Genomic DNA, 25164 nt, shown 5'->3' on the forward strand with positions numbered 1-25164 from the left:
AAGGATGGAAAGAAAGAAGGAAGAGAGGCAGGAAAGAGGGAAAGAAAGAAAAAAGGAAGAAAGAGAATGGAGGAAGAGAAGGGAGGAAGGAGAGAAAAGGAATGGAGGAAGGGAAGGAAGGCAAAGGATGGAAGGAAAGAAATGAGAAAAAGAAAAAGGAAGAAAGGTAATGGAGGAAGAGAAATAAGACCAAGGATGGAAGGAATGGAGGGAGGAAAGAGAAGAAAATGAAAGAAATGAGAAAGAGAAAGAAAAGAAGGAAAAAGGGAAGAAAGGGAATGGTGGAAGAGAAGGAAAGAAAGAAAGAAAGATGGGAAGTAAGGGAAAGAGGAAGGGAAAGAAAACAAGGAAGACAATGAAAGGAAGGAAGAAGGAAGGTAAACAGGAGAAGAGAAAAGAAGAAAGGAAGAAAAGAAGCACACAAGAAAAAGAAGGAAACAAGGAAAGAAAGAAAGAAAAAAGAAGAAAGGTAATGGAGGAAGAGAAATAAGACCAAGGATGGAAGGAATGGAGGGAGGAAAGAGAAGAAAATGAAAGAAATGAGAAAGAGAAAGAAAAGAAGGAAAGAAAAGGGAAGAAAGGGAATGGTGGAAGAGAAGGAAGGAAAGAAAGGAAGAAAGGAAGGAAGGAAAGAAAGAAAGAAAGATGGGAAGTAAGGGAAAGAGGAAGGGAAAGAAAACAAGGAAGACAATGAAAGGAAGGAAGAAGGAAGGTAAACAGGAGAAGAGAAAAGAAGAAAGGAAGAAAAGAAGCACACAAGAAAAAGAAGGAAACAAGGAAAGAAAGAAATAAAAAGGAAGAAAGGGAATGGAAGAAGGGAAGAAAGAGACAAAAGAAGGGAGGAAGGAAGGAAAGAAGGGGAAGAAAAGGAGGGAAGGGAGGACAGAAAGATGAAGGAGGGAAGGAAAAAGAGGAACCAAAGAAGGAAAGAAAAAAAGGGGGAAAGAGGAAGGGAAAGGAGACAAGGGAAGGAAAAAAGGAAGGCAGGTCAAAAGCAGAAGAGAGAAGAAGGAAGGAAGGAAGGAAGGAAGAAGGGAGAAAAAAAGAGGAAGAGAAAACGAAAAGCAGCCGTCCGTCCCCTTCCAGGAAGCGCTTGCGGGCTCCGGTGGCTTTGTGGACCCTCCCCCTCCGGCCCTGATGTCAGCCGCTCTCCCCCCGCCCCTCGGGCATAAAGGCAGGTGCGCTCACCTGGCGCGCAGGTAAAGGCAGCAGCAGCAGCAGTAGAAGCAGCGCGCGCGAGACTCCCGCTTCCTCCCGCCATGGCCAACTCGGGTTTGCAACTGCTGGGCTTCGTCCTGTGCCTGCTGGGCGTGATCGCCAATCTGACCGCCACCGTCCTCCCCCAGTGGCAGGTCTCGTCCTTCGCCGACGGCAGCCTCATCACCGCGCAGTCCTTCCAAATCGGCCTCTGGATGGAGTGCGTGTGGCAGAGCACCGGGTACCTTCAGTGCAAGGCCTACGACTCCGTGCTGGCCCTGGGAAGTGAGTGGCGGTGGTTGTGGGTCCTCAAGGAGGGGAGGGGGGAGAGAGAGACGCGCCTGGCGGGTTACCTGGCGGGCCGCACCTCCTGCGCCCTTTCGACCCGCCGCGGCCGGATTCAACCCGCCGCAGCCGGTGTGCGCCTTCGGGCGCCGGCTGCCACGCGTGGGAGCCAGAGGAAACTTGTCTGTCGGGGGCGCGGGCTCTTCCCGCGGGGGACCCCAATCGCCTTTAGCGGAGAGAGAGAGAGAAGGAAAAAGATGAAGGAAGGGGAAGAGAAAGAGAAAAAGAAAGAGATGAGATGAGGGGAAGGAAGGGGAGAGAAGGAGAAAGAGGAGAGAAGAAAGAAGAGAGAAAAGAGAGAAAAGAAAAACGGAAAAGACCCCTCCTTTTCTAAAAAAAAACGAGGGGGAAAAACGCGCGGGGAAGTCGCGCAGGGGGCGTTTTTCGGGTCGGGCTGCCAAAAAGAGCGCAGGGCGCGGTCGGGCCGAGATCGCGGCGGCTGGAGGGGCGCTCGTGGGAGGAAGAGGACGCGGGGTTTCTTGATGGCCGGTTGTGGGCGGGCAGAAAGCGCTCTGTGCGTGCCCCGGGGCACTTTTTTCTCGGTTTCCTCCAACCGCCTCCAAAATGGCCCCCGTCCACCGTCGGAGCCGAAGGGGGTTGCTTCTTATTCGTTTCTACGCCGGAAGGGAAGCGAGGCACAATTTTTGCCTGGGGGGGTGGGGGTGACACGCAAACTTGAAGCAGACCCCCCAGATATTCCCCTGGGTGAATATTTTCTCTGCGATGGATGCTGGATTGCGTGGGAAACCTGGTGGACAGCGCGCCTCCGGGAAATGGGGAGGGTCTGTCCTTCCCCTTTTGCCCTCCCTCTACCCCGTATTTCTACCTTTCCTCCCCCCCCCCCCTCCGTTTTCAACAACATCCCCTTCTCTCTCCTAAAAATCCCGGAGGCTTTAAAAAGTCTTAAATGGAGATTTGTCGCATTTCCAGCTGGGCGGTTTGGTGATTTCCAAGAGGACTTTCAACTTAATTCCTTGGTTTAAGTGATTCGGCTTGGCAAACAACGCGGCCCCTCCCCCCTCCCTCCCTCCCTCCCCAAACGGCGCCCACCGAACCCCCATAGCCGGCATCTCCCCCCCCTTCCACACACACCTTTGGAATTCTTCCAAGCACCTGTTCCCTGATTTTCTGCCTTAAGTAAATTTTCTTGGAAAGAAAAGAGAGAAAGAAAGAGAACGAAAGAGGGTGGGAGGGTGGAAGGAAGGGGAGAGAAAGAGAGAGAGAGAAAGATAGAAAAAGAAAGATAAAAAGAAAAATGCTTTCACTTTCCCAGAGTTTTTTCCCTCTATCTTTCCTCCTTTCTCAAAAACTTTTTTTGGAAAGAAAGAAAGGAGAAAAAGTCTTCCACTTTTTCAGGGAGTTTTCTCTCTATTTTTTTTCTTCTTTCTTTCCTCCTTTCTCAAAAAACTGCCGGGGCTGGTTGGGTCAGTTGCTTAGGCCGTTTTTTTGTCCCCTCCCTTCCTCCCTCCCTCCCCCACCCCCTCCCAGCCACACCTTTAAAAGCAAGGCCTACAAAAGGCTCAGGATAACTTTCCCCCTTTCTTCCCTCCCCACCCCGCCCCACCCCCAGTGGCCTTTGAAGGAGGAGGGACAGAAAGGAGGAAGGGAGGGGAGATATTTCTTGAGCAAAAGCCCATGTATGGGGTTGGCCTCCGCAGTTTCCCCCAAACAGGGACCCTTGGTATAACACACCTGGGTGGGGTGGGGTGAAAAAATCACAGGTGTGCTGAAAAATCTAGGTGACCCGGTTTGCCAAATGTGACGGCAAGTTAAAGAAAAACACACATTTGAGTTGAGTTGTTTTTATTCAGCCTGGCCCACTTGACCGACTGAAAAAAGTTTTATCGAATTTATCGAAACTGAAGTCCCGCTCTCTTAAAAGTTGCGAGAAACACTGGCACTAGATTTGTTATTTTATTTATTTGTTTTGTCATGTACATATTGGAGGTATGTAAAGATATAATAATATTCACATAAATGATACTAGTAAAAAAATAATAAAAAACATCAGGATGGAAGGAAACATTACCCAAGCCCCTTACTGACCTCCAGGTCTTGACCAACAAACAGCCAGAGATACCTTTCATAGATGTCTTAAAAGTTGCTGAAATTAACTGGGGGGTAGGGGGTGGAAAACCCCACTTTTAAATGAAGTAAGCTGCTAAGATTCTGAATCGGTGAGTTCATCCAAGGTTGAATTTGATTTTTATTGATTTTGCGTTTATTAAATTTATATAGGCTGCTCCTCTTGCTATAGAGTGATTCTGGGTGGTGTTTAAAAGTTGGTAAAATAACTCTATAAAGTTCTTTCTTTTTCTTTTTTCTTTCTATTTTTTAAGTAAAGATTTTATTGAAAATATATACATTTAAAAAGACAGTACATAGTCTAGCATCTGTTTCAAACATATTTACATTAACCTTCCTCTTTCTTTCTTCATTCCTTTCTTCTTTCCTTTCCTTCCTACTTTCTTTTTCTTTCCAAGAAAATTAAGGCAGAAAATTAGGGAACAGTTTGAGTAAATATGGCCTTTGAGGTCACCCCTGTTTCTGTGGAAGTTTAGATGGACTCCCCAAAATTGGAGGAGTGGGAGATTTTCTCCTGGGTGAAAAATAAACCATCATCCCCAGCATAAATTATCCTTAAATGGTCCTTCATTGAGTTTCCCTTATAAGCTTGGCTTTTCTCAAGGTGGCATCATTAAAAGGTGCCATTGGGAGGGTCCAGCCTGTGCCCAGCACAGTTCAGTTCCTTCGTCTGGCTGCTTTTATTCTTTGCCAAAGAATTTAGGATTTTATCTGAAAGTTGTTATTTTTAACTGGAGAATGGAATGCAGTGGGAGAGAATTGGGTTGCCAACTCCAAAATCTGATTATTATTAATTTTGGGGTGTGGGGGCTGATCAGGTTGGCACTGTAGCTTGGTCAGCCTGCTAAAAATTTTTTAAAAATGATAAAACAGAAAATAAAAACAGTGAAATAAAAAGAACAAATCAAAATAATAAAATGGAATAGAAGAAAAAGTAAGAATGTAAAACAGAAAACAAAAATAGTACAATGAAATAAAAATAACGGATCGAAATAATAAAATGAAACGGAAGCAAGTAAAAAGTAAAAGGAGAAATCAAAATGACAAAATAGGAATAAAAATATTAAAATGAAATTAAAATAAGGAAATAAAAGTAAAATGGAAGTAAAAATAATAAGAGAAAATCAAAACAAAACAACTAAAAGTAATAAAATGAAACAGAAATAAATAAAATTTGTAACCCTATCAAAACATCCATGTTTGCATATCTCAAGTGCTTGGAAAGGACTTGATAGACAGACAAAAATGGCAAAAATTCAGTTTAAATACCTGGCTGACTGTGCAGTGAACCATAGCACAAAATAAAACTAATAATATGAAATAATAGCAATAGCTCTTGGACTTCACGGTGCTTTCCAGCCATCTCTAAGCGGTTTATAAACTTCATAAGCGCCCAATAATCTGGGTCCTCATTTTATCGATTTCAGGAGGAAGGATGGAAGGCTGAGTCGACCTTAAAAATAAAATAAAACGAAGAAAAATGGTCAAGTAAAATAAAAATGTTCAAATCAAACAAAAATAATTTTTTTTAAAATCCTCTGGTCCCAATTTGCAGATTGGATCCTGCAAATAAGCAAAGTGAAATAAAATACAAATAGTCCAATGAAATAAAAATGAGAAAAGGAAATAAAAGGAATAAAATAAAAGCCCTCAAAATGAAATTTTAAAAAGATGAAAATAAAAGTCATCAAATGAAATTATAAAAATAAAATAATCAACAAATGAAATAAAAATAAAATAAAAATTGTCCAATGAGATAAAAGGAATAAAGTAAAATAAAAATTGACGAATGAAATAAAAATAAAATTAAAAAATCGTCAGAATGAAATAAAATTATTGTGAGCCGCCCAGTCACAGTGCTGCTGAAGTTGGGTGGCGTATAAATGTCACAGAGTAATTTTTTAAAAAAATAACATAGAATAAAAACTGTCACACGAAATAAAAATAAAATAAAAAGCACATGATTTTTTAAAAAATCAAATGAAAATCATGACAAAAATAATAATTGCAAAGCATTTTTTTAAAAAAACGTGAAAAAGGGTAGCACAAAGTATTTTCCTGGCCTCTTTCCTGGGTTTCTTTCTCCTCTTTTGCTTTAAAAAAAAAAGGACTTTGTAAAACCTCTTTTTTAAAACAAACAAAAGCTTAACACACACTGAGCAACCTCAACATGTCTGGTTTGGTTTGGTCTTTGGAGACAATGTCTGGCCCAGAATGAGGAAACTGTTTTCCAAAATGGAGCAATGTTTAAATATGCATGTCGGGAAGGGTGAACCAGGTGTGAAACATTATATATATATATATATATATATATATAATATATATTGATCTTCGGGACTTCCTGGAGCAGGAGAGGAAGTTAAAAAATCTGGCGACAGGTGGGAAAAGAGATGAGCCATTATTTCCTGGGCATGAGAGTTAGGTGCCAGGATGCCCGTCACCAATTCAATGTTAATGCCCAGGCTAGATAATTCTGAAATTTCTATGTTTATAAATCCAAAGTGTACACTTGATTACCTTATCAAGTTTCATTACTTGGGAAAACAAACCGAGTTTATCTTTCGGCATAAAGGCCAACCGCAGGAGAGGAATAGAGCAAAGGGCCAAAGGGGTGTGTGTGTGTGAGATGCTTGGTTTGTGGAAAGGGGGCCACAGAGGAATCCGGGATTTATTTCACAGATGGGATCGCAAAAAAAATCCAGACTCCGGCGTGCCAGGAGGGACATTGGGAATTGAGCAGAGAGGCTGGCTGCTGGGAGTTACCGTGGCCCCAAACACAGAATTTAATTAAAAATTCAATTTTAATTTAATATTTTTAATATTTTAAATTTTAATTTTATACATTGTAAGCTGCCCTGAGTCCTCGAAGAAGGGCAGCAGAAAAATCCAATTAATAAATAATAATGATTTTATTTATTAGCCGCCCAACTCCTGCTACTCTCACAACATTTTAAAAACAATATAACAACAAATTAACACCCCTCCCCCCAAAAATAGATCATTCATATCCACAGCCAGAGCTGCATGGTATATTTAGCTCACGCCCCCCCCCCCCCGTCCAAAGTGGGCATCCTTGAAAGAAAAGTTGTGCGTCCAGAAAAATGGGTGACTTGTGTGTATCTTTGTGTATGTGCGTTGTTTGCAAAAACGTGGCAAAAAAATAATAATGGATTTTTAATTAATTTTCTTTTGGAGCCAAAAATGTAATTTCTCCTTTGATGGGCGTGTCCGAAGAAAGTTGGGAAATTTGTTTATTTGTTTGTTGGTTGTATTTACTTATTAGATTTATCAGCCGCCCTTTTCCTCGGGGATTTTTCTAGCTGGACCCCGGCAAATTTGGGGGTCCCGGCTGGAAAAAAAGACGAGGGAGAACCCTTCCTTGAAGCCAAGAAGTCCTAGTTACACACACACACACCAGGAACAGAAAGGGAGAGCAATAGACAATTTTCTGCGGTGGCGGGGCCGCGGGTTTCGCCGAAACGGCGCTCTGGCGGCTGCTTTTGTTCCGTTGCTTTAGGTTTTCTTGTGTGTATCTGTGCGGTGACCTTGCGCACCCGAGTGCAATTGCTGGCACACCTGCCCCAGGGGAGGGCTGATGTCACCTTGCCACCGAGTGGCCCCGTGGGGGGGAGGGAAGGGCGTGGCTCGGCCGGATGATGAAGGGAGAAACTAAGCGCCGGGTGGTTTCGGAAGCAATTGGGGAGTGGTCACGGAGGGGAGGCGGGGATGGAATCCCCCCCGATTTGTAGACCCTTGGGAGAGTCCCCTTTTCTCCCCCTGCCCCACAAGGGGGGAGCTTTTTTCGGGGGGGGGAGCTTTTCAGCTGAATCATTGCCAGGAATTTTATTTATTCGTTTATTTATTAGATTTGTACGCCGCCCTTCTCCGAAGACTTGCAGGATTTGGAGGACGTGCAGGATTTTCCATGGGTGTCTGTGGGGTGTCGTTAAAAATAAATAGGTGATAGGGAAAGAGATAGAAAATAGAGGATAGATAAATGGGTGATTGATGGATTGACGGATTGGATGGATGGGATACACAGATGAATAGGAAGCTCAGGGATCGGATAGCTGGACAGAGGACAGTTGATAGGCAGGTACATATACGGATGCATAAAATGGGTGGAGGGATGGATGGATGGTTAGATAAATTGATAGGATCAAGAGATAGGGCTGATAGATGATTCATATATGATTGATAAATAAACAGATGCATCTATAAATACATAAAATGAATGGAGGATAGATATAGACATACAGACAGATAGATATGGATGGATAGAAGCCAGAGAAGTAGAGAGAGAGAGATGGATGGATAGAAGGTAGATAGACAAGTAGAAATGGAGGTAGATAGAGAGTAAGATAGAGAGAGAGGTAGATATAGATTGATAGATATGGAGGGATAGAAGATAGATAGGTAAATAGATAGATAGAAATAGGTAGATAGAGGGAGAGATATTGATAGATTATGGCTGGATAAAAGAGACAGGTAGAAAGGGTAGTAGAGAAAGAGAAATAGGTAGATAGGTAGATAGGTAGATAGGCAGGCATGTAGGTAGATATAGATAGATGTAGGTTAGATAGGTAAGATAGGTAGATAGGTAAGTAGGTAGGTAGAGATAGATAGATAGTTATAGGTAGATAGGTAGGTAGATAGATATAGATACATATATAGAGATAGATAGATGTAGGTATATAGATAGATAGGTAAGTAGGTAGGTAGAGATAGATAGATAGTTATAGGTAGGTAGGTAGATAGATATAGATAGATAAATAGATAGAGATAGATAGATAGATAGATAGATAGATGTAGGTATATAGGTAGAGAGGTAAGATAGGTAGATAGATAGGTAAGTAGGTAGGTATAGATAGATAGGTAAGTAGGTAGGTAGATATAGATAGATAGTTATAGGTAGGTAGGTAGGTAGAGATAGATAGATAGATAGATGTAGGTATATAGATAGAGAGGTAGATATATAGGTAAGTAGGTAGGTAGAGATAGATAGTTATAGGTAGGTAGGTAGGTAGATAAATATAGATACAGATATAGATAGATAGATAGATAGATAGATAGATAGATAGATAGATAGATAGATAGATAGATGTAGGTATATAGATAGATAGATAAGTAGGTAGGTAGATATAGATAGATTGTTATAGGTAGGTAGATAGGTAGGTAGGTAGGTAGAGATAGATAGATAGATAGATAGATAGATAGATAGATAGATAGATAGTTGTAGGTAGTGAGGTAGGTAGGTAGGTAGATATGGGTGGATAGAAGAGACAGATATCTATCTATCTAGCCCGACCCCCTTACCCAAGCCGGAGAGAGACGATAGACAGATGGCCTTCTCTCAGCCCCCAAAGAAAATCAGGTAAGACTTTCAGCCTTAGATACATATTGAAGTTTATGACATACAAACCTTGTTTGACTGTCATTATAGTTTACAATGTCATAAAACCTACTGGCAGGAAAGGCTTTCAATTCTCTTTGTGGGGGATGGTGGCTTTGTGCTGCAAGCCATTCTGAAGTTTTAAGTGTGTGTGTAGGGGGGCTGCTTTTGTTTCCCACCCACCCACCCACCCAAATACTCTGGGTTTCTCCTGGCTCTTTTCCCAGTGTCATCCATAGAGTTGTTTATTTTATTTCCTCATTTGTCAAAATGTGTACAATAATTCAATGTACAGTGGCCCCTCTACTTAAGAACTTAATTCGTTCCGTGACTAGGTTCTTAAGTAGAAAGGTTTGTAAGTAGAAGCCATTTTTCCCATAGGAATCAATGTAATAATGTGTGCAAACCCATTAGGAAAGAAATAAAAGCTCAGGATTTGGGTGGGAGGAGGGGGAGGAAGAAGAGGAGGAAGACAGTCGCTGCCCAGGGAAGAAGGTGAGGTGAGGGGAATCAAAAAAATCCAAAACTTTAAGGCTTAAAAAAAGGGGGGGGGGACTCTGAGGCGGCGAGGAGGAGCACACGCCTCCCATACACCCAACACGAGGCTGCCTCCCATACACTGCGCCAGAGAGAGAAACCCAGGCGGGCAAGAGGGGGGACGCCACCAAAAGGCTCCTCTGACAGCCCACGTGGCCAGGATTAAAGGGGGAATGGCTGTAAACTGGCCGGGCCTTTGTGCTGCTCCCAAATTTCCTGGGAATTATTTCCGGGCTCGGGTTCCTAAGTAGAAAATGGTTCTTGAGAAGAGGCAAAAAAAATTCTTGAACACCTGGTTCTTATCTGGAAAAGTTCTTAAGTAGAGGCGTTCTTAGGTAGAGGTACCACTGTATACAATTTAGTACATATAATTTAATACATATAATTTAGTACATAGAATTTAAGCACTCTCTGCATTTCGAGCAAAACGATATCGTAGTAGTCTTGAGGCGAGAGGTCAGTATCTATAATATCCTGGTTGCCTTTTTTAAAAATAAAAAAAAATTGTAACTGCTTATACTTTTATTGTGGTCGTTTAGGTTAGGATGTATATTGAGACAAAAGTCAATTATGCTACAGTCACTTCTGGAAAAGAGCTCTATTGTTAGGAGTCCATAAATGTTAAAACAGGGTGTGGCTTTATAGTTGTCGTGTACGAACGGATCCCGTATAGACTTTTGTTACTTGGATCTGTTGTGGAGGGAGCAAAGGTGAAATCAAACTGTGATACCTTTCTTCCTCCATCTGGTTTCTCTCTCTGCGTTTGTGTGTGTGTGTGTGAGAGAGAGAGAGTGAGTGTGTGTGAGTGACAACTCCATTATGCTGAGCCGTGCCAGGCTGGTGACTCACTGCAACGGGGCTGGGGAGGCTATACTTTCTGGGTCTTTTGGAAGGAAACGAAGGTGTGCCAACCTGTCAATCGTGGCTTATTTCTGGCTAAGGGTGCGATGCTAAACCCAGATGGTTGCATGCAGAGAATCTCTGGAGATTAAGCTGAGTTTCTCAGGAAGGGACTTAAAATGGCGCCGAGGAGAGAGAGAGGCAGAAAAAAGTTTTTTAAAAAAAGGATTTGTGGAACACGATTGGAAAAAAAGAATAGTAGAATAACAAGGGTTGGAAAGGGGTTTTGGGAGGTCTTCTATTGTTCTCCTATATCTCCTCTACCTTTCTTCTATTCTTTCATTGATATGTTCTATTACTATATCTTCTCTTCTATTCTTTCACAGATATATTTTACTATGAGGATCTCCTCTATAACCTTCTTCATGTATTTTACTATGTGTATATTGATACTGTATATACCCACTAAAACCCTCATTGTGTATTGGACTAAATAAATAAATAAAAATCCCCTTGTTTCATAGAAATATAGAAGTCTGACGGCAGAAAAAGACCTCATGGTCCATCTAGTCTGCCCTTATACTATTTTCTGTATTTTACCTTAGGATGGATATATGTTTATCCCAGGCATGTTTAAATTCAGTTACTGTGGATTTATCTACCACGTCTGCTGGAAGTTTGTTCCAAGGATCTACTACTCTTTCAGTCAAATAATATTTTCTCATGTTGATTTTGATCTTTCCCCCAACTAACCTCAGATTGTGTCCCCTTGTTCTTGTGTTCACTTTCCTATTAAAAACACTTCCCTCCTGGACCTTATTTAACCCTTTAACACTTTAGTTTCAACTAAATGGTGTTTTTGTGGGGGGGGGGGGTTTTAAAGGCAGGTTTTTAACCCCTCCAGGAGTGTGCAAGAAACATCATTCACTCCATCTGGGGAAGGATCAGTTTGTGCTTCAAGAATATAGTACAAGCCTTTCTTTACTTTAGAATTAACTTATTTATTTTGGCTTTTCTGAGTCAAACATGGACAGAGGCGGATAAACGCGTCCAATACCGCCCGGTTTTTGTCCACGTGTTTCTCTCAGCCACCGTAGATGTATTTTCATGTGGCTTTTCTTTTACACTTTGGACTTTTCTGGGTGGTCTTCCACTTGCCACCCCAAAATATCCGTCGCTAAATGAGATGTCGAGAGACTTTGGTCCCCGTTTTCGCATCCTTTCGCACCCACAACCCCTGCAGTTGTTATGCAAGTCGCGTGGCTTCTCCCGGGGTCTTTGATTGTGGCGGAAGGTCACCAAAGGGGATTGTGTATCACACACACAAATGCACACATACAGAGGACACTGCGACTGTCATAAACACTATCCAGTTGCCCAACATTTTAATTGGGGACACCTGATTGTGAGGATACTTGTGACGGTCGTATGTGTGGAAAAACCGCCCTTTTCCCCCCCAGAGGCCTTCAAACCTGGCAACTTTTAAGACTTGTGGACTTCAACTCCCAGAAATCCCCTCCCAACTTGGCTGAAGTCAAGATGATAATAGTAATAATAATAATAATAATAATAATAATAATAATAATAATAATAATAATAATAATAATAATAATAATGGTGCATTCCCACCATCTATGAACAAAGTTACCCAATGTGGCTGGCTGGAGAATTCTGGGAGTTGAAGTCCATGAGTTTTAAAATGGCCAAAGTAGGAAATCTCTGATTTAAGACTCGCAGACTTCAACTCTCAGAATTCCTCAGCCAGCTCTTTGTTCCACTTCTGCTGAAGTCAAGATAGATTACACTCACTCCAATGTGGCTGGCTGGGGGAATTCTGGGTGTTGAAGTTCACGAGTTTTGCATGGCCAAGTTTTTTGGGGACCCCCCTTCAGCGACATTGGAACTTCGAACGTTGGTCACTAAACAGTTGTAAGTCTGTATTTTGCTCCTTAATTTTTATTTGACAGTTTACTTAGTTTATGTTTGACTCTGCTATAGTTTACTTTAACCTATTCAATTGCTTGAGCCGCCCATCTCGAGCAGGTGAGTCAACCTTCCTTTTGCTTTTCTGGCTGTTTTTCCTACTTCCTTGTGTAACTGATTTGTAAAGTTCGGCCTGGTTGCCGCTACGCCTTCTGGGACCAGCCATTAAACAGATTTATGCCATGGTTTCAAGCAGCGGAGGGGTCTCCTTTTCTTCATCCAGCAAGGTCTGGGCACCACCTTACATAGTTTTTTCCATCTTGCATGGGGCCTTTCCGGTGATGGCCCCTAAAGGCCTCTTTAAAAAACGTCTAAAAGGATCCTGTAGGAATTGCCAGAAGGCTTGGGAAAGGATCAAAGAAGCGAATGATAAGGGTTGGACAGAAAGAGAATGGAAGGAGGAAGGAAAAGGAAAGGAGGGAGGAAAGAAGGAAGGAAGGGGCAAAAGAAAGAGAGAGAGAGAGAAAGAAGAAAAGAAAGGACATAAAAACAAGGAAGGAAGGAAAAGAGAAGGTAGGAAGGAAAAGAAAATATAGAAAGAAGGAAGGAAAGAAAGAAAAGGATAAAGAGAGTCAGAAGGGAGGGAAGGGAAAAATAGAAAGAAAATGATAGAAAGAAAGTGGGAAGAGAGAAATAGAAAGAAAGGAAGAACGAAAAAGAAGAAAAGGAAGGAAGAGAAAGGAAGAAAGGAAGAAGAAGAAAAACATTATTAATATATAAAGAAAGACAAAAAGGAAAAGGTAAGATAGAAAGAATGAAGGAAGGAAAAAGGTAAAGATAAAAAGACAGAAGGGAGGGAGGGGAGGAAAAGAGGGAAAGAAAATGATAGAAGGAAGGGACACAAACAAAAGAAGAAGAGAGAAATAGAAAGAAGGAAGGCAGGAAAGAAGGGAAAGAAGGAAAGGAAAAGGAAGAAAGAGAAAGAAAGGATGAAAGAAGAAGGAAAACAAAGAAATAAAATGACCAATTCTGTGGGATCTCATCGGTCGCTGGGATTTGTGTGGCAGAAGATGGTCCCATAGGTAATCTGATCCGATGCCATGTAGGGCTATATAGGTCATAACCAACACTTTGAACCGTGTCCTCCCTGTTGGTCGAAACCAGCCATATTGTGCTCTTTCCCAGCGGATGGAGGTGGTCACGTGACAGGCAAGGCGGGGGCACCCTTGTGTGCCGAGTGACGGATGTGCCACGGGATGTGGCCCTTGGGGGTGACTCATGGCAGCCCCGCCCTCTTCGTGGGCACCTTACGTGGCTTCCTCTCTCTCCCCTCCTTTCTCTCTTTAGTAGCCAAAGTTCTCCTCTTTTTTCCATCTTTATTTATCAATCAGGTTTATCTCCTCCTTCATGAGCTCAGTTCTCCTCCCTGCAGAAAAACAACCCTGGTAGGTAGGCAAATGGCTCGATTACACAGGAGGAATGGAGAACGTTGGGCACCTCTTTCCTTTCTTCCTCCCTCCCTTTCTCCCTCCATTCTTTATACTCTTCCTTCCTTCCTTCCACTCTTTTCCTTCCTCCCTTCCATTCTTTCTTTCCTCCTTCCTCTCTTTTCCTCCCCCTCTTCCTTTCATTCTTTTCTCCAATCTTTCTTTCTCCTTTCTTCCCTCCCTCCCTTTCTCTTTCTCCCTTCTTCTCTTTTCCTTCCTTTCCTCCTTCCTTTCTTCTTTCTTTCTCTTTCTTCCTTCATCTCTTTTCCTTTCCCCCTTTCTTCCTTCCTTCCTTTCTTTTTCACTTTTCTTCCTCCCTCCCTCCCTTCTTTCCTTCCTTACCTTCTTCCTTCCCCTTTTCTTCATCCTTCCCTCCTTCCTTCCTTCCTTCTTTCCTTTTTTTCTTTCTCTTTCTTCCTTCATCTCTTTTCCTTCTTTCCTCTCTCCCTCCCTCCTTTCCTATCAAAAGAGGAGAGAGACCTGATTCCTTTATTTGCTGCCCGTCTCTCAGCATGGGCAAAACCCTCCCCCTGTGGCTAATGCTACTACTACTACTACTACTACTAACAACAACAATAATAATAACAACAACAACGACAACAACAACAACAACAACAACAACAATAATAATAATAATAATAATAATAATAATTTATTAGATTTGTATGCCGCCCCTCTCCGAGGACTCAGAGCAGATTCCTCTGGCCACCCCATCCCTCCACGTCCTTCCCCGAAATGGCGCATGTCCCTGGCGTGTCCGTTTGTGCCCACGGGAGGCTGGGTGCCTTCAGGCATCTCATATTGGACCCAGAGTGCTTGTGAAGTGTGTGCCACACCCGAGCAAACACACACATGGCCTTCCTCCACTTCTTCTGCACTGCCAAAGCGCTGCCCTTTGATCTTTGCCCCGTGCAGAGGAGGGTGGTAGTGGTTGTGTACCATGGGCCCAGCACGGGGGAGGGGGGCAAGCATTGTGATCCCGCTTCTGGGTTGGGGGTGGAAGTGTGTAAAGCAGAAGGCTGGACCGGAGGTCATTATTGGGGCGCCGGGGGTAGATATTGGGGTGCCAGGGAGGGGTATTGGGGTATGTTGGGTGCTGGGAGTGGGCACTGGCTGCCAGGGGCTGGTTTTTGGGGTGCCAGGTTGTGTAGTGGTGTGCTGGGTGTCTATTGGGGTACTAGGGTGGGAATTGGGGCGCTAGGGTGTATTTTTGGGGTGCCACGGGTGTATTTTTGAGATGTGGTGGTTCTTTTAGGATGGCACGACTTGGAGGCCCATGGCTGTCGGAGACCCGCTTACAAAAAGGGGGGTGACTGGTGTGTATCCCAAACGTAGGGCCAGCAACCCCCCATTCCTGCAGCCAACCCTCCCGGCTGCCTCATTCTTGACACTTTTAATCAATCAATCAATCAATCAGGGTAGTGTCTTCTAGTTCAACCCCCATAGTCAAATCCTGCAGGCCATTCTTTGTATGGTTTTATCCTGTAGGCCTTTCCGTGCCTTAGTTGCTGTGATTGTGACTTATTCATTTTATTTTTTATTTTACTTTGTCTTTTAATAATCCCTTGCATTGGAGTGGAATCCGAGCATCTCAATGGAGCCGAGCGTTTTACTGGCCAGATGCCTTTGCCCGTTGCCATTGAGGAGTTTTATTCGGCAGATATATATCCTCATCTTGTGCAAAGAGAGAGAAATATCGGCCCTCTGCCTAGGATCCGAACTCACACCCTCCCTGATTGGCAGGCGAGAGCCTCGCCTCTTGGCCCCACAGCGCACTTATTACATTTGTATACCCCTCCTCAAATCCGGCTGCTTGCCCCCCCATCCCTTCTGACCTTCTGGCTCTTCCTCTCCTCCCTGCAGCTTACAAACAAGTCACCCGGGCGATGATGGTCATCTCAATTGTCCTCGGGGTGATCGCCCTGGGCATCGCCACCATGGGCATGAAGTGTACCCGGTGCGGAGATGACAACAAGACCACCAAGGCCCGCATCGCCATGACTGGCGGCATTGTTTTCCTGGTGGCAGGTGAGTGTCCTTCCGTTCTTCCGTCTCTTCTTCTCAATTTGCTGGGCCCATTGGCGAGTGACCGCCATGCCTGGGCGGCCAAGTCCGCTCCGAAACAAACCACCTTTCTTTTTTTGCTGCAGTCGTTGAGCGAAGCAACCCGTCCTGCCTTGGCTTTGTTTATCATTGCCTGAGTATTCTCTCGCAAATGGCAAACCGTGATTTATCACACCATCGGCTGCATTCTCACTTTTTGGAGTAACGTTTGCAGAAACTAGCCCACCCAGATAGCCAAAACTGCTAACCAGGATATCAGGAACTTTTGTCTTGAAGATAATTGAAGACACGGACTGCAGAGTTTCTTAGGAAAATATTTACTTCTTTCTTAGCAGAACTACACTATTTACACTGCAGCTACACCTCTCTAGCAGTTACTATACAAAGTACTCACAATTCTCTAGCTACTATTCCCAGTTACAATATTCAGCTACAAGACTTCAGCCGCCACAAGGCACTCTAAACCACACTAAACCACAATACCTTCAAGCCAAGCCACACCTATGCAAAAGTGCATTATGTACTTTTGTCAGCCAAAGTACATTACAATTTGCATATCCGCTGTGAGTAAGCAGTTTTACAATTCTTCGCTCATTCTGCAATTTGGAATGTTGCATCAGGTAGACTCCAATCTTGACACACAACGAAAACCATTTTCTGGAGTTGGCACGGAAGTGTTCCCTATGTTAAGCTGGGTGCAGAAGTTGGTGATAAATCAATGGCTTGCCACACTATCTATAGAAGGCCTGATGTTTATGGGAACTTGGGAGGCGGGATTTTCAGGAGGGAACAGGTGCCACCACAAAGCATTCTTTCGAGGGGTTCAAGGCTATCCTAGGCCCATCCACCTGGGCGGAAGCGGAAGGAGAACCGGCCACGCCGGCACAATTTGAGTAGGCAACATGACAAGTTTATTTTATTTATTTATTTATTTATTGGATTTGTATGCCGCCCCTCTCTATAGACTCGGGGCGGCTAACAACAATGATAAAAACAGCATGTAAACAATCCAATCCAATACTAAAACAACTAAAAACCCTTATTATAAAAACCAAACATATATACAGACATACCATGCATAAATTGTAAAGGCCTAGGGGGAAAGAATATCTCAGTTCCCCCATGCCTGATGGCAGAGGTGGGTTTTAAGAAGTTTACGAAAGGCGAGGAGGGTGGGGGCAATTCTAATCTCTGGGGGGAGTTGGTTCCAAAGGGCCGGGGCCGCCACAGAGAAGGCTCTTCCCCTGGGTCCCGCCAAACTACATTGTTTGTGGGGGTGGGGGACAAGGGATGGGAAATTTCAACTGGGTGGGAAACTCATATTCTCCTTTAAACTCCATCCCCAGGTGTGCCTTGGGTGGGAAACTCAAGATTCAGGTTTCCCAGCGTAGGTGCCGGGATGGCTCCGGCAATAAATTGGAACTTTTACTTGGACCTCTAAATGCTGGACCACATAAGTGCGACGAGAATAAGCACCAAAAGTTTTTAATGGGTCAAATCTAGCTACAGATGATCCTCGGTTTACAGCCGTTTATTTAGTGACCGTTCGAAGATACGACAGCACGGTTTTCCACACTTAGGAAAGAATGGCAGCATTGTCGTGGTCACATGATCCAAATTCGGCCGCTCGGCAAGCGACTCGTATTACCAATAGTCGCGGTAAATGCGATCCCCGTTTTGCGACCTGCCGGCGAGCAAGGTCAATGGCAAACCCAGAGCTGCTGAAAATTGCCAGATTAATATCTTAACAACTAGCCAGATTAACGGAACGAGCATGGCCCAAAACTGTCTGACTTAGCGACAGAAATTCTGGGGCTCCATTTGGGTCATAAGTCGAGGACTTGCCGTACTGGTGGCAAACATATTTTGGTCCTTTTTTTGTTTTAACCTTTGGCAAGTCCATAATGGCAAAACCAAAGAAAACATCCAATTGATTTTCTGCAGTTCCCAGGTTTTATATCACTCCTGGGAACAAAGCCATCAAACTAAGATCAAACCTGGTTCCGTTTTATCCTCCACCTGCATAGGCTTGAGTTCCATCATCGCTTGTGCCTGGAGCGCGCACCAGATCATCCAAGATTTTTACAACCCCATGTCCGCCACCAATAAAAGGTACGTTGTCTGGAGAAACATGACACCCCTCTGTCTTTGCTGCCGTCCCGCCAAAAATATATGCAGCTCACTTGCAACAACATGCAACCTGCAAACTACGATGTGATTTCTTCTCCTGGCCCTGCCCCTTCCTCTCTGGCCCCGCCCATTTAGGGTGTGCCCCTTTTGAGATGGCGGGGGAGACTTCTACCGCTGTGAGTCTTCTACCAAGTGAGATTTCGGTGATATTTTTGCTCCCACACATGCGCAGAAGCAAGAAATCGGCAAAAATCACTGAAATCTCACCCGCACGAACGTCTTCACACAACATGTTGCTTGCTGCACATGCGCAGAAGCCAAATCCTATGTGGAGATGTGCGCACATGTGTCAGGGCCGTGCACCTGTGCACATATCCTAAAAATCGCTGCCAGAAATAGCGCCTTACTGTTCCGGTAGCAGGCCATCACTGGTGATGTCCAGAGAGCACCCAGTAAAGTGCTCTGGGGAAGGATCCCCCTTTTTGTCTAGAATTCACACGCCTAGCAAATTCTTTTTACTCCCTGGCTGCAAAGACAGGCAAATGGGGAACCTTGTTAGGAGGGGGTCTAAGGCAGGGGTGGCGTGCCAAAAGGGTCTGTGTGTGCGCGCACCAGGTCACGCGCATCAGAGGTGGGTCCCTACCAGTGTGGTGCGCTGCTCCGGTACTGGCCCTGTCGATTGCGCAATTTGTGCTGTCTTTGCCGGTCCGTACCCGATGGCACCTTTACTCCCTAATTATTATTATTTTCCTCTCTGAATGTGCGCAGAAGGAAAATTGTCCCTCTATCCATGCACAGAAGCAGGATAGGAATTAGAATGGAATAGAATTCGGAATAGAATAGAATAAAATGGAATAATCACATGAAACATCACGATGTGCGCACAGGGCGCCAGTAGGAAGGTGAGAGGAACCCTCCCCTGGCCCGCTTGTGCCCACACCCATTCCTTCTGCCCCCTGCAATGACCATGTGCACAATCCCCCCTGTCCTCACCCATGTGCTCAGGCCTCACCGAAGCCTGGGCCGGTGAAAAAACCCAGGCAAACCAGAAGTTCAGAAAAAACAAACAAACAGGCTTCCTGAAGCCCCAGAGTGCAAAAAACAGGCAAAAGAGAAGTTTGGAAAAACGGGCTGTTTTTTTGCCCTTTGGGGAAGGTTCCCTGAAGCCTCAGGAGTGCGAAAAACAGTACAACAGGCAAACTAGAAGTCCAGTTTTCCAAACTTCTCGTTTGCGCATTGGGCCGTTTTTTGCACTCCGGGGCTTCAAGGAAGGTTCCCTGAACCCTCCAGAGGGCAAAACGGCCTTCCCTGGTTAGTGTGCACATGCCGACATACGGCAACGTCTCATATGCCGTCTGATATGGCTCCACATGCCTCCTGTGGCACGCGTGCCGTAGGTTCGCCCTCCCTGATCTAGTGGTAGGAGGGAGCCTCTGCGAATCCCCCCTCCCCTTTATTCTTTGCCATCTCACGGTGGGTCTCTTTCTCCACTCCAGGTATGAACTTGGGCCCGCTATCTTCATCGGCTTTGCAGGATCCGCCTTGACGCTGCTGGGGGGCGGGATGCTCTCCTGTTCGTGCCCGGGAGACGAGGGTGGGTACAAGAAGCGCCAGTATCCCGCGGGGAAGCCCATCTCCAAACCCCCCAGTAGCCGAGAATACGTCTAGATGCCCAGGCCACTGCCGAGACCCACATGCCTCTGAGCCCGGAAACAGCCTGGATTTTGCCACCCAGTTTGGGCGTCTTAAAGACTTTTAAATCCTCCCCACTTTGGGGAAATCTTACCCCTTTTTAACCTGTTTTGTTTTTTTATCATTCCTTCAATTGAATCGGTTGGTTTTAGTTTTATTTTTATTTTTTTTAAAAAATAGGGGTTGCTATTTTCACTAGCGAAATTGGGGGTCAGTACTGAAGGTGGACGTTGTAATATCACAATTGCAATTCCTCCCCCCCTCGGACTGGCCTCGGAAAGGGTTAGAGATGGGACATTCCCGCTAATCCTTTTCTGATGATGGGATGATGGGGTTTGGAGTCCAGCGCAACTGGAGGTAATGAGATGGAGGAAGCGCTAGCAAGGTTTTCTGGACACCCCCCTTTAATAAACCAATCCATCAGGAGAAGATTTGACCCCTATAATTGCACACCAAGGAGGGTCTCTAGCCAATGTTTACAAGGCTGGGCATCTTTAGGGGCAGGGAACGTTTGACCCTTCCACCTCACCCAGGGAAAAATGTCTCCCCTTTTTCCTTGGGGTCAGCCCAGCCGAAAACTCTTATAACTTGACTCTTGGCAGGCTGGTGGGAGACTTCAAAAATTGTGTAAATATAAAACATTCGCTGGGGAAGCCTTTGGTTAAGCGAGGCCCCACTTGATTTTAAGCCTATCCCTTAAAAATTACGGATCGTTTTTTTCTACCCCGCCCTTAAATTCTCCCAGTAAATATGTTCCTGGCTTTTTTTTTTTTTTTTTTTGCAAAATCATTTATCTTGGACGGAGGGGTGAATAAATTACTTTGAGTTACATTTCCTTGCTTGGGTAAGATTTTTTTTAACTTTTGAGGGGTGGTTTTTGAGGGGGAATTTGGAGGAAGGGAGGAATTGACATTGAAATAGGAATAGCCTTATTTAAAGCCCTCATCCTTTTCGGGTGCTGTGTGCCTTTTGTGTATTTTTTTTAAAATTGTATTACTGGCAATTGATATATTAATTTTTTTTGTATATAATAAATGAGACTCTTTTGGACAAAACCTCGCCTCGCTCTAGTGTGGATTTAATGAAACACAGTATTCAGTTCTGGTCGCCACGATGCAAAAAGGACGTTGAGACTCTAGAAAAAGTGCAGAGAAGAGCGACAAGGATGGTTAGGGGCCTGGAGGCTAAAACATGAAGAACGGTTGCAGGAACTGGGTTTATGTCTAGTTTAATGAAAAGGAGGACCAGGGGAGACATGATAGCAGAATGCGGCCGCGAGAGCCATCGTAGGGCATCCTAGATTCGCCCACGTTTCTGCAACACTCCGTGGCCTGCATTGGCTGCCGATCAGTTTCCGGTCACAATTCAAAGTGTTGGTTATGACCTTTAAAGCCCTGCATGGCACTGGACCAGATTACCTCCAGAACCGTCTGCTATCGCACGAATCCCAGCGACCGATAAGGTCCCGCAGAGTTGGCCTTCTCCGGGTCCTCTCAACCAAACAATGTCGTTTGGCGGGCCCCAGGGGAAGAACCTTCTCTGTGGTGGCCCCGGCCCTCTGGAATCAACTCCCCCCAGAGATTAGAACTGCCCCCACACTCCTTTCGAAAATTACTCAAGACCCATCTATACCACCAGGCATGGGGGAGTTGAGACATCTTTCCCCCAGGCTTTTTTATATTTATGTTTGGGTATGTATGTGTTGTTTGCTTTTTTAAATATGATAGGGTTTTATGTGCTTTTTAATATTAAGATTTGTTTTCGCTGGAATATTGTTTTTATTATTCTTGTGAGTCTTCGGAGAGGGGCGGCATACAAATCTAATAAATTGAATTGAATTGAATTCCAGTATCTCAGGGGTTGCCCCAAAGAAGAGGGAGTCAAGCTATTCTCTAAAGCACCTGAGGGTAGAACAAGAAGCAACGGGTGGAAACTAAACAAGGAGAGAAGCAACTTGGAACTAAGGAGAAATTTCCTGACAGTCAGAACAGTTAATCAGTGGAACAGAAGTTGCCTCCAGAAGTTGTGAATGCTCCAACACTGGAAGTTTTTAAACAGATGTTGTATAACCATCTGTCTGAAGGAGTGTGAGGTTTCCTGCCCAAGCAGGGGGTTGGACGAGAAGTCCTCCAAGGTCCCTTCCAACTCTGTTATTAGTATTATTTATTATTAAATGGTGCGGTACACTCCCACTAGAAACAAAGCTGCAATTTTAGCAGAAGTCAACTTAGACACGTCAAGAACAAAATGTTCGTAATGACTTTTAACACAGTTTTTTTTTTATTTGGGTAACTTTTTTTTAGAGTAGGTGGTGAGAATGCAGTAGACATAATGTACCTTGACGTCAGCAAAGTGCAAAATTAACCTGTGACAAACTAAATTGTGGGGGTCCTCAGAGAACACAGAAGTCCCCATAGTTTCTTCTTGTTCTTCCTCCTCCTCCTTAGCCTTGATGACATTCCCTAGTTGGGTCATGAAATGTCCAATCTTACAGAATACCAAGGACCCCACAATAACTGTTACCCCCTCCTCGTTCCTCGACCCCCACTCCACAACCCCCCCAGCCCTCCTCCTAGCACTGACAACGTTTCCTAGTTGGGTCATGAAACATCTGCAAGGAAACCACCCGTCCCCCCCCAGCTCACAGAGCCACAAGGACCCCCCCCCCTGTTACACTCTACAAATATTCTGATCAAGCTAAACGAACAACGCACTAAATGTCACAATTAAACTGAAATCTGATGTGGTGGCTGGGGAATTCTGGGAGTTGAAATCCACACATCTTAAACTTACTAAGATTGACAGACACGGCCTTAGACGGTGGAAATAAAATTCAAAAATAAATAGAAAGGTAGAAATCTACCATCTCGCCATCTCTCTCTCTCTCTCCTATCTCTCTCTCTCTCTCTCTCTCTATCTACCTATCAATCTATCGATCTATCCATCCATCCTATATCTATCCATCTATCAGTTGTAGCTACCTACCTACCTATCTATCCACCTATCAGTTGTATCTGTCTGTCTGTCCGTCTGTCCATCTGTCCATCCATCCGTCCATCTATCCTATATGTATCTATCAGGTCTGTCTGTCTGTCTGTCTGCCTGTCTATCTATCTATCTATCTAATCTATCTACCTACCTACCTACCTACCTACCTATCAACCTACCTATGTACCTATCTACTATCCAAGGGTCACCAGTTCCAATGTACACGATTTAGAAGAACTTAGAATAACTTCATTGTCGCTTTCTATCTACACTAATTGGCATACGTTAAAACAAAATTTCATAATTACCACTGGCAAAACACGACAAAATAAATAAATGGATTAATACAAAATTATGCCTATATCCACATGCATCTTCTGACAAAGAGAAATGACACAGTCTAAGGTCAGATGTACAGGGACTTGGAAAGAAAGAGATAAAAGGAGAGATAAAGGAGCAGAGTTTATTTCATCCGAGAGAAAACCAACAGAATTCTTGGACTGATAACATGGCAGGTTGCAACATACCCGAAGTCCCTGACCTTTGGAACACCAGATGCAAAATCTCTGGGAAAGGGGCTGCAACGGAATGCCTGGAGGGAAGGAAAGAGTTTTTAATCATAGCTGGCCAGAGTTACCCTGTGTTAAAAGTAGAGTAGAATAGAGTAGAGTGCAATAGAGTAGAGTAAAGTAGAATAGAATAGAGTAGAGTAGAGTAGAGCAGAGCAGAATAGAATAGAGTAGAATAGAGTTGAGTAGAGTAGAATAGAGTAGAATGGAATAGAATAGAGTAAAGTAGAATAGAATAGAGTAGAGCAGAGTAGAATAGAGTAGAGTAGAGCAGAGTACAATAGAATAGAATAGAGTGGAATAGAATAGAGTTGAGTAGAGTAGAGTAGAATAGAGTAGAATGGAATAGAGTAGAGTAAAGTAGAATAGAATAGAGTAGAGCAGAGTAGAATAGAATAGAATAGAGTGGAATAGAATAGAGTAGAGTAGAATAGAGTAGAATGGAATAGAGTAGAGTAAAGTAGAATAGAGTAGAGTAGAGCAGAGTAGAGCAGAGTAGAGTAGAATGGAATAGAAAATAGAATTACGAATTTAGAATTAAGAATTTAGAGTAGAATAGAAGTTAGAATATAATTTAGAATAGCATTTAGAATAGAATAGAATTTAGAATAGAATAGATTTTGGCCTAGTGTGATTGGACACAAGGGATTTGTTTTGGTGCACATGCTCTCATAAAACATAAAAGCTACATTCATCAAGAATCATAAGGGACCACACTTAATGATCGTCCGGGTACCAATAAATCTTATTAGGAACCAGTCCAAATAAATATTAAGGATTCAAGCTACCGGTTACAGTCCTATAGTCCTAAGTGGGAGGAAAAGGATGATAGGAATGATGAGAAAAAACTAGTAGCAATAGTAGTGCAAACTTAGTAAATAGTCTGACACTGTTGAGGGAATTATTTGTTTAGCAGAGTGATGGCATTCAGGAAAAAATTGTCCTTGTGTCTAGTTGTCTTGGTGTGCAGTGCTCTGTAGCGACGTTTTGAGCGTAGGAGTTGAAACAGTTTGTGTCCAGGATGTGAGGGGTCAGTCAATATTTCCTCGGCCCTCTTTTTGACTCGTGCAGTCTACAGGTCCTCAACGGAAGGCAGGTTGGCAGCCATTGTTTCTTCTGCAGTTCTGATTCTTCTTCGAAGTCTGTGTCGGTCTTGTTGGGTTGCAGAAGCAAACCAGGCAGTTATAGAGGTGCAGATGACAGACTCAGTGATTCTTCTGTAGAACTGGATCAGCAGATCTGATGGGCAATCAATCCATGTGAATGATAAAACAGAAATAACATCATTGGAGGAACAGCTGAATGGGACAATGCCTGACCCACAGAAATGGGGGGGGGCTCACTCAAATCCCTTGGTATGTTGGTTTTTCATCACCATGATATCAGATTGGGGGTTGGACTAGATGACCTACAAGGTCCCTTCCAACTATAATAATAATAATAATAATAATAATAATAATAATAATAATAATAATAATAATAATATTGAAGGCAAAGTGGATAAAGAAAAGACCTGGTCATGGCTTACAAGTGGAACACTCAAAAAGGAGACAGAAGGACTAATACTGGCGGCACAAGAACAGGCCATTAGAACAAATGCTGTCAAAGACAGAATTGAAAAATCAACCGACGATCCAAAGTGCAGACTCTGTAAAGAAACAGACGAAAGAATCGATCACATACTCAGCTGCTGCAAAAAGATCACACAGACTGACTACAAGCATAGACACGATGCTGTGGCACAGATGATCCACTGGAACTTGTGCCGGAACTACCATCTACCAGTGGCAAAGAACTGGTGGGATCATAAGCCCGAAAAAGTGGTCAAAAATGAGCAAGCAAAACTACTGTGGGACTTCCGACTTCAGACTGACCGAATTCTGAAGCATAACACACCAGACATTGTGATTGTGGA

The 25164-nt window shown here is 43.8% G+C and overlaps 1 protein-coding gene across 1 annotated transcript; it reads left to right on the forward strand.

Moving 5' to 3' along the window:
• The first annotated feature begins 1168 nt into the window (after positions 1-1168).
• On the forward strand, positions 1169-20747 carry CLDN7 (claudin 7). The gene is made up of 4 exons (XM_070767371.1): positions 1169-1482; positions 15670-15834; positions 17898-17982; positions 19497-20747. Exons 1-4 carry the CDS (start codon positions 1260-1262, stop codon positions 19666-19668), a joined length of 645 nt encoding a protein of 214 aa, XP_070623472.1. The 5' UTR covers positions 1169-1259; the 3' UTR covers positions 19669-20747.
• The last annotated feature ends 4417 nt before the right edge of the window (positions 20748-25164 follow it).

This window comes from Erythrolamprus reginae, chromosome Z, assembly GCF_031021105.1.
Source record: "Erythrolamprus reginae isolate rEryReg1 chromosome Z, rEryReg1.hap1, whole genome shotgun sequence".
Lineage (NCBI taxonomy): Eukaryota > Metazoa > Chordata > Lepidosauria > Squamata > Dipsadidae > Erythrolamprus > Erythrolamprus reginae.

Excerpts from the sequence above, each read along its gene's own strand:
- CLDN7 (XM_070767371.1), top strand. The coding sequence starts at position 1,260 with ATGGCCAACTCGGGTTTGCAACTGCTGGGCTTCGTCCTGTGCCTGCTG. Across the intron at positions 1,483-15,669 it reads CTCCGTGCTGGCCCTGGGAA|CTTACAAACAAGTCACCCGG; the intron begins GTGAGTGGCGGT and ends TCCTCCCTGCAG. Across the intron at positions 17,983-19,496 it reads ATGTCCGCCACCAATAAAAG|GTATGAACTTGGGCCCGCTA; the intron begins GTACGTTGTCTG and ends TCTCCACTCCAG.